We start from the raw sequence: 14,639 nt of genomic DNA on the forward strand, positions 1-14,639 counted from the left end.
TAATAAATAAAGAAATTCCTGTATAAAGTAGCTAATAATCTCGGTCAGTGTGTGACTAACATATGGCCCCTGTGATGTGACCCGTGGTTATACTGAGATTTAAAGCCTCTTCAGCGGCTCCATGATCCGGATCCAGTATGAATCCAGTCCGTGGTTTGCAGATATCACACACACACACACACACACACACCGGGGCTGGTCGGTGAGAAGAGAAGCACAAAATGCTTTTTATTCAGCAGCGCGCTCGCTGAGGAGCGGACAAACCCTCCGACGTCTCTGTGCGCGTATCAGCGGACCTGAGCAGCTCTCAGCTTCTCTCTGAAATCGGTACCAACCGGCTTTTATTCCCAGCGCTACGGACTGTACGGACTCGGCTCTTTAAGTCTACTTTTCTCTCCCACTTTCATTTAAGTCTGCTTTTTGCTCTCCAGCCTGCACGGGACGGCGGCTTTTCCTCACAGGTGGGTCCATCATCTACTCCGTTGCGCTGTTTTGCGCTGTGACCGCAGCCGTCAGTGTGCGCTAAATCCTGCGGAAAGTTTCCTTCTCTCTTCTCCGGTGTTTGCTTAACACTTTTAAAATGAGGTCAAGCGGTTTCTGCCCGCAGCTGGAGCCTTTTCAGGCACAAGTGCAGTGAAGTTTTTTGTTGTTTTTTTTTTTACATTTATTTTAATGGATAACTTGGGCGACTTTGAGCTGCTGCTCTCTCCTTTTTAAGTCGGTCTTTTTAATTGGCTTCTCATTAACTACCCTCAGTGTGAAGGTAATTAAAAGGAGTGACCAGTCAGGCTGGGGACGGAGGGAAGTGGGCACCATATGGTGTGTGTGAGACGGAGACAGACGTTTCAGTTTTGCTCTTCAGGGCTTAATTGTGTAATTGAAACCCTTGTGAGTTGGTGGTTTGGTGATACATCACAGCACTGCTGCAATATTCTGATCACATGTGGACTTTACACTCCCTGACTTTTTGTTTTTGGAGGGAAAGCTTCAGATCAACGGGGTGTCAGGTCTGTGGAACCAGAGTACTTTTAATGAAGTTGCAAGCTTCCCAACTGCAGCTCTGCCCCTGCTCTCCACTTTAGCTGTCAGTTTAAATCAGTGGCAGGAAATTATTTGGAAAAGCTTATCCTGTCATTCCAACTTGGACAAAATCACTTAAATTGTGGGAAGTGTTTACAGTCTTCCTCATAAACAGTGGATCAAAATCCGAATTATGTTCATTGTCAAATTTGTCTTATTGCCATAGTGGAGAAAACATACTGGTACAGAAATGGAGTATATGGTATTTACAGTATGTAGATTATGTACATTTATATAAATACTCACAATATGAATGCACACGTACATATGTTAGGATACAAATGAGAAATTAAGACCTATGTAAAGGTTATGGGGAGTAAATGTAGTCAACTAGTCACTTTATTGGTACTTTAACTAGACTTGTAGTCAAGACCACCTAAACCAAGACTAAGACAATACCAAGACCAGAGGGTATCGAGACCAAGACGAAACCAAGACAGACCGAGTCAAGACAAAGTCGAGACCGAGACAAAAAAAGTCTTTAAACCTGCAGTTTAAAGACTTTTTTGCTGATTCGTTTACAGGTGTCAGGCATATTTATGTGTTTTTGTGATGCACTCGCACAGCCCTCCTCACCGCTGTCTGCTGTCTCACTCACTTACTGAGAGGACAGACGCACACTCCACTTGACTGTTGCGTCTCTCACCCTCTCTGTTTTTTACACAATGATATTATCCTATATCCTCGCATGTGATTGGCCACAATATGGAGGGATTGGAGCATAGCTGAGCCACTGTGTGAGAGCTGAGCAGCGAAAGGAAATCAAGTGAGGAGCCGGCTCTCGCTCAATGGGAGTCGACTCTTCTGATTCACTACAAAGCACTCTCTAAGCACGGCTCTTAGAGCTGATGCTTTTGCGCATGACACATTATCGAATGTTACGTTGTGTGTCATGGATACTGTTGATTCCAAATCTCCCGACCACTATGTTGATCTGAGAAAGCAAGACCGAGACACCAGGACAAGACAAGATCGAGGGATCCGAGACTAAGATAAGACCAAGACCAAAGTCTGTCAAGACCAAGACCGGTCTCGAGACATCCAACTCTAACTTTAACTAGTGCTGGAAGCTAATTTTTTAATTGATTACTTGCTGGACAGTCAATTTCAAAATAAAAGCTTCCAAAAATGGACCCCTTTCAGAGGATTTGCTCATTTAATTTAAAATTCAACTTTCCAGGAAAACAAAAGGTGCCACGCAAAGATATCAGAATGCTCAGTTCTCATAATTTCTTGATGTTTTTGTGCTTGAAAACTGTGTTGTTGTCAGTTTCGAGGGAGAGCAGACTTTCCTTGCTTCTAATTAAAACAAACAGGAGCCACTCTGCAAGCCAACACAGGAGCCTGGATTGCTAATGAAAAAATTTACAGGGAAACAAGAAGCCAGGGCTGATTTCACCAATCTCATAAAAAGCTGTGGGAGAACACAATGAGCCCCGGTCAGCTGTGAACAGGAAAAAAAAATACTGGCCCTCGTCCAGCCGTTTCACACACTGCATCCTTCCTAACCCCGGCCTTCCCGCTTCATCCTCGCATCTGACTGAAACAGAAGGCACTAGCAGAGGACAAACAAGTCATATTCATCACTTTTAGCAGAAGTCTCCCAACTCAATGTAAAATCCTTATTTTTGCTTTTAAAACCAAGAACAAAGAAGCTTCATCTTCTTTTATTTGGCTTTTATGCGTCCCCCTCTCATCTCTGACTGCATCTGGCAGCTTAAATACCCACAATTTCTGATATGTGGCACGTGTAAACCACGAGGTCTGTGATGATTTAAACCGAAACAAGCCGTTAAGGAAGGAAGTTTCTGTTTTACACCCAAAGAAGCTCAGCCCAGAAATTAAATACACAGATTTTCCCAAACAGATACCAGAAACCAGCTTTTTAAAAATATCTAAAAAGAGAAAAAAAACAATAACAGAGCTCTGGGATGTTGAATTTAGAAAATGTAGTGAGGAACGAGTGTCAAGTTCAATACAACTGACTGCAAACTGAAAAGTTATCCAGCAGGCAGCTTTGATAATCAATGTTGAAGGAGGTTGTTGAAGAATACATTCACTTTATTTCCTCATTAATAAAAAATGAAGCAAAAAAAACCCAAACCTGCACTTCCTCTAGTGGCCACTTGAGCCTGCTTCCAAAAAAATGAGTCAATCCCCATAGACTCCGATTGTAACGTTATAGCATTTAAAACCACATTTACAGCCTGATTGTGGCTTTTCTGGATAGCTCCCATCATCATAACAACTGTGCTGTGATTTTCTTTTGGTTTGTTTTCTTCTTTTTTAGCTAGCTTTTCCTTGTTGTTGCTCTCTTCAAAGTGTTGTTCATTCATCTGATTGGTTCAGTTCAGTCCTCAGTACACAGAGGTTCATTTAATGACCTACAAAGTATCTCATATGCGCCAGCTTCCATGGAGCACTTCCCAGATGGCTCCAAGTAACAAACAATTTGGCACATCAGGTCAGCAGAAGTCGGCCTGCATAAAACATGTTGGGTTTCTGCACATGTGGCAGCATCTGTAATTTTTTTTTTTTTGTGTGTGTTCTCTGCTCCTTGTTTGGGGAGCAACGTTTAAGATGTGATTAAGCCCCTTCAACGTCAATTAAGACTGAAGCTGATCGAGGGGAACGAGACGATAACTGTGCTGGCAACAAAAGGCAAGGATGGCCACTCCAGATGTAGTCGGAGCTTAATGGACACCGGAGAAGTCTCTCCACACGGTGGCCATAATCTCCAGGCGCTTACCTGGGAAGTTATTTTTGAAGTGTTATTTGAATTTATTCATTTCAATCTCTGTGGTTACCAAAATGTAAAAGAAAAAAGTCAGAAATAGCATCACTGGTAAAATCTGATTTAAAAAGCATGGAACAGATCTGCTGATTGTACCTCAGAATAAGACTTTAATGCTTCTAACACTCTGTTTGCTGTTAAGATTCTTCCATGCGTTTTAATTTGTGATTTTTCTGAGGTTTATTATATCTGACTTATGTGTCTCAGAGAAGCAACTTGTGCTGCAATGGTGGTTTGACTTGTTTCATTGGTTTTTGATCATAGACGTAGGACGTGACGTCACAGTTTGCCCTTCTGTAAGGTCCTTTTGTAAAACCGTACATGATGAGTGAGGAAACTAATGGCACTTATCGGCTAACAACTAGTGACTGACAGGTCCTCAGCCCTGGATAATCCTCCTTTCTGACTCTAATAATGACTGTAAATTGCAAAGTTACCTCCATGTTTTATTCAAGATGACCTGAAAGAAGCAATCAAGCCCATAAAATCATCAGGAAAGTGTTTATAGAGAAGCTCGTGGAGAAAGTGATGCATTTGATAAAAGAAGGGAGCAGATAGGGCTATTCTGTTTATTGGTTTGCCTTTATTATAATTTTCTTCTTTGTAACATTATGATCAATAATAATAATAATGTTTGGTGTTGGTGGTAGTGGTTTGGTTATTCGTAATGGTGATGGGGGAGAAGGGTGGTTGTTGGCAGTAGGAGTAGCAGTAGTTGTGGTATCAGTAGTAGCAGGTAGTCATGGTGATAGTGGTATAAATAGTAGTGGTGGGGGTATGAATAAAAAATAAAGTGTAGTGGTGGTATTAGTGGTGAAAGTTAATAATGGTGGTAGTAGTGCTATTATTGTAATTATTGATGCTGTTGCAGTTGTTAACAGTGGTATAAAAGCATGTTTTAATCTATATTGCTTCTCAATGATGTCACTTGGACTGAATAAAGACTCACACAGTACATCCTTACATGCAGCAAGTAAACCTGAAGTCGCAACTAGAGGCACCGCCCCTTGCTGGCAATTTAAAAAGAATGCAAGTTAGTCTGAGCCGTACTTCTTCTGGAGGAGAGAACACTCCAGACTGTTCACTGATTAAATGTAATTTTAAACGCTAATGCTTACGTAGCATTAGGTGGCTACTGTACAACCATCATTTTGTTTTGTCATCAAGGATCATGTAGTTGTACTAGCACAGGTACAGACTGCTAAATTTTGTTGTTGTTTTTTTGTTTGTTTGTTTTTTAATGCTCTAAAGTGGAGCACTTTAACACTGGAGTCTATGGAGATTGATTAACTTTTAGAGGCAGTCTCAAGGAACTGCAGGAGGAGGCTGTTTGGACTTTTTGGTTGCTGTATTTAATCTGAATATATCAAAGCCAAAAATTGTAACCCCTGTGTGGCCCTTTAAAAATGCACCCCTTCCGAGCCCTGGGGACCATAAATGGTCCCGCCCCAAAAGTGCAATAAAAAGATTATATATTCATATTTTTTTCCACTTTAAATTGGTCAGTCTTTTAGAACTACTTCTCCCTGAAATATTCATATAAAGTTTTAATTATATTTTCGTTGTTTTAACCCTTTAAATCCCAGTTTTATTACATGAGCGCCGTTTTTTAGCCCCAAAAAACAAAAAACTAAATATTTTCCAAAAAAACCATTTGAAGTAATATTTCTTTGTTATTATAATTAGGCCTTTAGATGGACTAAAGATTGGCACCAACAGTCATTTCGATCGCCTTTTTTTTTTTTTTTTTTTTTCAGGACCAGAAAATGGTCTCCAGGCAGCAAATGCTCCTCCTCTAGGCCGAAATAAGTGCATGTTGCCGGGGTAAGTCGCGACGATCACCGGGGCACGATCACCGGGGACTGCTTTTTCCAGCCCGCACGTCCGATACCACGTGACAACAAATACGTCATTTCCTGTTGACTAAAAAAAAAAAAAAAAAGCACCCTCTAACGGTCCTAGGGACCGAAAAATGGTCCCGCCCGATCAGCGGGCGAAGCCGCTGCTGCACGCCGGAAATGAGGCTTCGTTTCCCGCAGGTCTATCCAAGCAGCCCGCTGTTTTCCAGCAGGGATCAAATGTGGAGCAAGGGCGCCACCCGGTGGACAAATAAAAAAATTACAACTCTAAGGCCAGTACTGCAAGCGGAAGCGGAAACATAACCGATCACGATCGATTTGACCGTAATTTTTTTGCCGTGAAAAATAGCGTTTATAATGGGTTTCAATGGGGCACAAATCGACCACTAGGACCGATAGTGTAAGTTTATCGCTAGCTTAGCCACTGAAGCTAATTTCCGGAAGTCAGACTTGAATTTTGAAATGAAATTATGCCAAACTTTTTTTTTAGAGAATTTGGCTATATTCCATTCAACACAGTGCAAATGGCTTGTAACTGAAAACCTAAAGGGACCATTTATGGTCCCAGGGCCACACAGGTTAAGGCTGGTTTTACCATATAAAGTTTAAAATGTATGTATTATAGAAATGGGCTCAAAATGTGGTCATAAATATTTTGTACTTGTAAATCAGTTTCGTATATGTAAAAAGAATTTGTGTGTGCGTAACAAAGATTTGTGTGTGGACTTAGCCAAAAAAAAAAAACCCTGCAAGTTACAAGTACGAATTTTGACACTATTTTTCTTCCTTTTATCTGATTGACCAATGTCATGTCAATCACAAATGTAACAATCCAATCAGAGAACAGATGGGTTTGGCTGTCGGAGGGGCGCTTTTTTGAACTGGTCCTTGAAGGGTAATACAGTTTGAAGCTGGAGGGTCTCTATATAAATATCCGATAGCAGCTAGGTCCCCTAACTTTCAGTAGCTGTTGAAAGGATAAAGTTGTGGTATATCAGTGGTTAGAAATACCATTATTACTTTAGGATTAGTTTAACACAAAGTTACTGTGAGTCACAGTGCGCAGCATAAATGTGCGCAGCATAAAAGTCCTTTCACATCGGATGCAGGATGTGCTGCTAATGCTAACTGCTAACTAAAAGCAAAAGATCCAGAATTTGTTGCGCTGGCTGCTGGGCTCTGTGGGTTTTTGCAGCAGCTCTACCTGTACTAGAAGCACCTGCTCCTTGTCGTTTCTATCTCTGACTTTATGTCCTCTACAAGAGTTTCTGTTTTTTTTTGCTAGTTCTTCAAATGTTAAAAACATCTATGCTAATTCATAACGAAGACAGCTTTGTAATGAAGACTGTCATTTCCAAAACACTGCCCGCCCCCACCCCGCAGCGCTGTTGAAAAGGCTGTGGAAGTCCCCGTATTAAACACGTAGACCTGTGACACAAAAATCACCAAACTCTGACGACCACAGACTGTTTTCCTTCGTGGTGATTAAGGAAAACGCTGGGTTGGCATGTTCAAAAAAGCGCCCCTCTGACAGCCAAACCCATCTGTTCTCTGATTGGATTGTTACATTTGTGATTGACACGACATTGACCAATCAGATGAAAGGAAGAAAAATGGGGTCAAAATTCGTACTTGTAACTCGCAGGGGTTTTTTTTTTTTTTTTGGCTAAGTCCACACACAAATCTTTTTTACGCACACACAATTTTTTTTTTTTTTTTTTTTTTTTTACACATACAAATCCTGATTTACAAGTACAAAACCAATTTACAAGTACAAAATATTTATGACCACATTTTGAGCCCATACATAGAAGCTTTGCAAGACCTTTATGTATGTGTGTGTGTGTCTGTGTGTTTTGGACTCGTGTGCTGGAAAGCTGTTGAGCAGAGACACCATGTGCAGTCTGGCCCTGACAGTAATCAGTCAATGAATAATGAACACACATTCACGCACACACACAAAGATACCAAACAGCTGTCAATGGCAGGTTTCTGTGTGTGTGTGTGTGTGTGTGTGTGTGTGTGTGTGCTAACTCTATCAGTTGAGTGCAGCTGCATGCCTGCCTGTAGCAATTATGTTCTCGCTAAATAAGAGCCAGTGCTGAGGTAGGTGTGTGTGTGTGTGTGTGTGTGTGTGTGTGTGTGTGTGTGTGTGTGTGTGTGTGTGTGTGTGTGTGGATCAGCACATATCATTAGGCGATTAACTTACTCAAAGGATAGCCGCATGATTGTGTGTATGCGGACACACATGCAGTTTGAACTGTGTGTAATATAAACCAGCTGAGGGACAACATGAGCCTTTAGGAGTCTCTCTGCACACACACGTTGCATTTCACTCACCCTTTTTATCTCTACCCACACAACTCGGCAACTTTTTCTTGCTGCTCACACTCATGCACATACACACAGTCACAGGCACATATGGCCTCTTCTCAGGGCCCATATGTATTTATCCTCCCACATGAGCCAATCACTCTTTGAGATCCTCAAAGGCTCTCTCTCTCTCACACACACACACACACACACACACACACACACACACACACACACACACACACACCTATAAACACTCACTAACCCCATAGGTACCCACAGGCCTTCTCCTTGCAGGCTTTTTCATGGTTAATTTGCTGCTCAATAGGTCAAGAGGGAAAGGCAGGCATCAGTCTCTCTCTCACTCACTCACACACACACACACACACACACACACACACACACACACACAGTCATGCCTCACCTCATGGTGCGTTCCCCAGACAGATGTGACTTCAGTGATTTACCGCGCCTGTTGGGTCAACAATGCCTTTGTTGTTGCGGTCTGAAGCGGCTGCATGTTTGTCAGGAAACACTTTTAATTGACCGTTTAGGATGTTTGTGATCCTTTCCTCATTTGTCACATGTGTTACTCGTGTCCCCAGTAATCCATTTCTCATTGTGAGAAGAAATGTTTTTAGGTATCTGGAACTTCTACAGTCTTTTACTTTTAAAAACTCATCACAAAGGAAGGCTAATAGAGCGGCTGTTTGTCTGACATTTATGAATGAAAACCAAAAGGTGAAGGACTAAGTCAAAATTTATGGAAATACGCCAAAGTTACTTTTGTATGTGATGTGTATCACAAAGCTGTAGTTTGTTTACTCGGGTCCAGATCAGTTGATCTGATTTGATCTGTCAAACCAAGCTACAGGAAAAAGCTACAAGCAAACTCAAAACGACCCATAATGCATCATTACAAACTATGTGAGAATGTTCAGTCTCATTGGCCAGATGTGTTTGGGGCGGGTGCAACAGAGTTAAATACAAGAAGATGATGTTGGAGACTATTGGAGAACCTGGAGAATTTACCTTCCTTTCATGGCTAGTTGCTAACTCGTGCTAAACATCTATGGGACACATCCCAGAATGCAAAGTGTTTAGCTTAAACTTGCAAGGTACACCTTTTAGTTGTGTCTGATTAAGATTGGATTAAATTGACAAATTCAATAAACGAACCGTGCTGACTTCATTTGGAACTGCATCGAGGTCTTTGTGCCAGAGTGTGATTACTGTGTTCACATCCGCACAAACGAGCCGCACCAAGGAGGACAACTGACTAAACACCACAGGTGTGAAAGGGCTGTCTGTAGGTTCTTCCTGGGTTCTACATCCCAAACCATTTCTTCAAGACAGAAGTTAGCTGTGCTATTATTAGTTCAGGAAGGGAATTTCCCCATTCGTTTTCTCTATTCAGAAAATCTTTACAGTAAGGTTTTGCAGACACGTGACCACTACCCACATGACGTTTAATGTGTAACTGTGACAGTCATGATGATAAAGTAGGATTGTTAGTGGTTGTGAGGGTTTGATCCCAGTAGTATAACGTGAGTAAGGCCCTAGTCGTGCAGGCCTGCAGACTGGTCCACGTATTCCACAAACCAGTATTCCCCAACTTGTTGCTTTAGTTGGTGCTGTAGTTGTTATAAGATTGGAAGTGACGGACCACAGATACACTCCGAGCTGCAGTGAAACTGTGAAAAAGTGTAACAGCACAAGTGGAGAAGGCTGAACTTCTCCACCTTCTCACATTAGAAGTTGCACCATTTGAAACATGTTGACTGCAGTGCTGTTCACAGCTTTTACTCTGAAGGTGAACATTCTCCATTTCCAAATCCCTATGGATCCATCCATTCTCTTCCACTTATCCTTATCAGGGATGTGGGGGGCCTGGAGCCTGTCTCGGCTGCCAACAGGCGAGAGGCGGGGTACACCCCGGACAGGTTGTCTTTCTGATGCAGGATGGAAGATATGAATGGGATATTTACTCCTGGAGCCTCACTGCATACATGGCGTCAACAGCCCTTCGAGCCTTGCACTAAAATTTGTGGTGACGCGAGTAACCCAGCAGCCAAATGCAAACAAAAAGGAGCTCCTGCCTTTTACTTTAATAACTTACCATTGTTGCTGCCGTAATGACGCATTGCTTTTACACAAGAGCGAAGGACGGACGTGAGCGAGAAAGGGCTAAAAATGAAGCGATAGACACCTGCGTGCTGCTCTCCATCACACAAAGAGACAGCCAAGGAGTGGGCCTCTTTAAAGCAGCAGCAACTCTGGCTCTAAATGTCCCACTGAGGCATGATGTGCAGCGTGTGCGTAGGTTTAACGTATTGTACATATTCTCCGAGGTTGCAGTGCTAATGTGCTGTAACTGTTTTCAGAAAACAGTTTTCATAGTTTTGTGTGTCCAGTGTGTGAAGTTGAGGAGTCACGTTTTTGTTTGTTGTCTAAAGCATCTGGACTTAAGTTTCTTGAAGACGTTTCATCTCTCATCCGAGAAGCATCTTTAGTTCTAAGAGACTAAGAGACTCCAATGACCTGGATGACTGAGAACCTTCAGACTTTCTGCTTGTTATCTAAACACTGGTTATACCTGCTTCATGCAACTTCATAGGTTAAATGAAAGAATTGAATAATTTAAAGTGTAAATTAAATGTTTTCTAGCAAATAAAGAGCTTCTTCATGAACATCTTTTCATATTTTTTTTTCTATGTTTTACCGTGAATTGTCTCAGCCATCTTACTGAGGTCTTATCATTATTGATATCTTCCCTCTATGATGTAACTGGTTATCAGAGCCTCTACTCAGCTAACAATCTTATCTCTTCCTCCTCGTGTCCCAGTTTGATGACATTACGTAACACCTCTTCTCTCTTACTTCTTTCCCCCCTCCTGCAGGTTCTGGGTTTTCCCTGTGATGACCTCACTGCTGTTTCCTGGCCACGCCCACGCTGCAATGAAGGACCTCTCCTCCTCCTCTTCCTCTTCCACCTCTCCTCTCAACTCCCTCCTCCACTACCCGTCCTCCAAAACCTCCGTGGCGCCCTTTTCCCCATCCACCGGCCCCGCGTCCTCTCGTGGATCGGCCCTGTCCTCGACGCCTCTCTCCAAGCCGCAGCCCTTCTGCCTGCAAACGGGGCCGCACCTCATCGCCAGCATGCAGCTGCAGAAGCTCAACTCACACTACCAAAACCTTGCCAGTGCCTCTGGCGGACACTCTGGGCCTGGAGGGCCTCAAAGAGGCTTTGGACCCCCGCAGCTGGGAGCGGGTAATCAGCTGTTGGCACCGTCTGGAGGCCTTGGAGGAGGCGGGATGGGTGTCGGGATTGGCATGGCCAACCAAAGTTCCAGCGCTGGTGGGATTATCGACTTTGACCCTGTGGACGAGGAGGTCCTCATGTCTCTGGTGGTGGAGCTAGGTTTGGACCGGGCCAACGAGCTGCCCGAGCTCTGGCTGGGACAGAACGAGTTCGACTTCATGTCGGATGTGCCAGCTGGATGCTGACCTATGAGGGTGGGGGAAGCACATGGATAAAGTGGAATTGATTGACAACGAGAGAGAGAGAGAGAGGACTTCTCTCAATGTTTGGTTTTTCTTTCCTCCCTTTGTTGGCTAATAAAACGAGGAAACAGAAGAGACGCTGACCGATGGAGAAAAGCGATTAGAGGCTCGCTCTCTGTTTCTGTTTTGCTTTCATACCCTCCTACGGGCAGACAAAAGAAAAGACAAGCTTGCTTTTGATTTTCTTGTTTCTGTAAAGGAATCAGTGCTGCTTTTCTTCACCGAGATGAAACCAGAGGTGCTCCCACTCTGAACTGTACTTCCCTTTCATGTAAAAGAGCAGAAACATCAGCAGAGTATGAGCAGAAACGAGGAGTCTAAGACTCACTCCTGCTCCTATCCTGTTTCCTCCATCGCTCCATCATTCGGCCTTAATGAAAACAAGTTGACTGACACGAGAAGAGCTGACAAAGACATCCGAGCCACCCTCTTTAGAGAGGAGTAAGGTACACCTGTTGGACTCGATCCCCCCTCTTTTCTTAGTACCGCCCTGAATTGATCAAGTGGACGATTAAGGAAAATGAGAGGCACGACTTTGTGGGAGAATTGCAAAGGATGGCAAACACTACGCTTCCTGTTTTCTTATACACAATATTAAGCTCTGGTCTCATGGGAAAGGAACTCCTGTCTCTCGGCTTCACAAAGGAAATGATTGTCTTAGACTTGGTTATCTCTGTGCACTTCTTTATTTTCTTGTTTGAATTTCGTTCAAACAGCCGTAGTCATACAACACGTTATTTAAGACGGTGGCTGATCCCCCATCAGGAGACAAGCAGACAAGGAGCACTTCTGTAGCGAACCTAAAGTCACCTCAGCGAGTTAGATCCAGAAATGTGGAATGGGTGTGTTTTGTTGTCCGGCCTGAAAGTTGATGAGGAAGGGTGGGATAGCTAGTGGCAGGGATCCTGTGCTACACGGAGCAGCAAACAAAGTCAAATTCCTATTTTTCCTGCTCTCCCCCTTTAAAACGGTCCGTTTATGTCATGACCGTTGTCGCTGCACTTCCGTGTTCCTGATGAGGAAGTGTGATTAGGCCTGGAGGCTGGTGTTAGTCCAATTTTAGTTACAATTTGGACTATTGTAGTGAAGCAGGGATGAGACCAAGCTAAGCTGCACATTTGATCTGTCCATGTTACAGAAACAGCTCCTCTGTCACTGTCTCATTGAGGTCTTTTGTTCATCTCTTATTGCAAATGAAGAATTAAACAAATCTTTGTTTTTGGTTGAAATTTATGCAAGAATCCCTCATGACCTCTTGACCTCTCTGATGCTATTAGCTGTGACCTGAAAATGAACTGTACTGTTCACCCCGAAGCAGTCCTCAAAGTGTTGGATTACACTGTAAACTACTACCAACTTAGCATGTCAAATCCATGTCTATGCCATGTGATATGGTTGAAAGCTCTGAGGGAATTATATTTTACATGTGCAACAGTTTTGTTTTGTTTTCTCTTCCCAGTTACATGAAAAGTTTCACAACATAAATCTAACATGTGAATATATGAGAATCATGTGTGCCTATCATGTGACATTGTAACAGCTGAAAAGCATTATCACATGTAAAGCAGGGTGAGGGTTTGTGACATGGAGGATAATATTGAGGTTTGAAACATTTCTGAGAAGCCAAAACCCACTATTTTGTTTTTTAATCTGAGAATGTGTTTATACGCCTTAATTTTCAAAAAATAAATAAATGTTCTCAGATGGTACTTCGCTGCGCCGCCTCTTTTGTTGTTCTGCCTTAAATGAACTCCCGTCTCTTTAAAGACCACCTATGAAATGGTCAGGTCAGCTTTGATTGGCCAGGTTCTCAGCCAAACCAAACATTAGACGTGGGCGGATTGATTCAAATGTCAATATTATATGGTACTGGTATCGGATAGGTACTAGCTACTTTATTTTTATCCAAGTTCAGTATGTAGACCAATGAATGCTTTAAATTATTTTTTTCTGGAAATGGAAAAATACACTCAAATGCACTCTTTGAAGCATGTCTGAACCCTTTTGCATTAATTCATGCCTATTTTATTTATAGTTGGCACAAAGTGCTTCAGAGACGGGCATATTTACATTCTAGGTTTTCAAAACAAACAAAAAAACCCAGTTTCAAAATGCATAAAAAGCTGAAAGGTTTGTTTTTGTTAAAAAAAATCGCAGTGGTTCAAATGATGAGAATTTAAAAATGTAGGTTTCATCTTATAAATCATGACACATTGCTGCACATAAGCTGAGGTTTATAGGTTAATGCTATCAGCAATACTGACCCTGTATTTACTTGGTCTCGTATCGATACGAAAAGTTGCGCTGTGGCAAGTAGTGCAAAAAAAAAAACCCAACAAAACACTAGTTGCTCTTCAGAGAATATTAAAGTGCAGATTTCTCAAGATTTCGACACTGGGCATGATACAACCACTGGTTTGTAGAGAAACTATGTTCCCCAACTGGTTGGCAGTCGTTCCTGGATGCCGCTGGATAAAATCAGTTGCACAGAAGGTGGTTGACCAAAAACGCCCTAGTCGTTGCTTTGGTTGCTAGCACGTTGCTAAGGTTTCCTGTTCCATGTTTGTCTGCAAATGCACACAAACTAACAGGGACAGTACAAATTGTAAACATTTAATTCAAACCAGGAATGGAGATGCTTTGCCTCCAAAGTAAAAGTTGTATTCAGAGTTGTAGCCAGCATGTTACAAAAGTTTTACTTTGAAGGCAAACAGTCTCCATCTCCAGTTCACGTCACAGTATTTCCAGTTTAACTACAGTAGACAAATTTGCCATTCAAACTTTGGTCATCTGCAGTAATATGCTAGCAGCCAACCAGTTGGGGAATACACAGCAACACGTTGGTCACTAGGGAAAATTGGTGGTCACTGGCCAGTCTGTGGGCCTGTGTCTGGGACTTCAGCAGTCTTTTCCTGAACAACTGGTTGTTGCCAGATGGTCATGGACCGGTGTCCAGGGCACTATGACTGGGGCCTTATTCTCTTGATCCTACATGATCATCATGACTGTTACACAACCAAAATGGAAGT

General features: G+C 42.5%; 1 protein-coding gene across 1 annotated transcript; it reads left to right on the forward strand.

Annotated features, from left to right (window-relative positions):
• Positions 1-202: 202 nt before the first annotated feature.
• cited1 (Cbp/p300 interacting transactivator with ED-rich tail 1) lies at positions 203-13,319 on the forward strand. Its single transcript, XM_085263982.1, has 2 exons — positions 203-461; positions 10,947-13,319. The coding sequence occupies exon 2, from the start codon at positions 10,966-10,968 to the stop codon at positions 11,551-11,553; it is 588 nt and encodes a 195-aa protein (XP_085120108.1). The 5' UTR covers positions 203-461; positions 10,947-10,965; the 3' UTR covers positions 11,554-13,319.
• Positions 13,320-14,639: the final 1,320 nt, after the last annotated feature.

The sequence above is a fragment of the Mchenga conophoros genome, linkage group LG3, assembly GCF_057382185.1.
Source record: "Mchenga conophoros isolate Kocher_MC1m ecotype Shallow Benthic linkage group LG3, M_conophoros_male_GT1.1, whole genome shotgun sequence".
In the NCBI taxonomy this organism is placed as follows: domain Eukaryota; kingdom Metazoa; phylum Chordata; class Actinopteri; order Cichliformes; family Cichlidae; genus Mchenga; species Mchenga conophoros.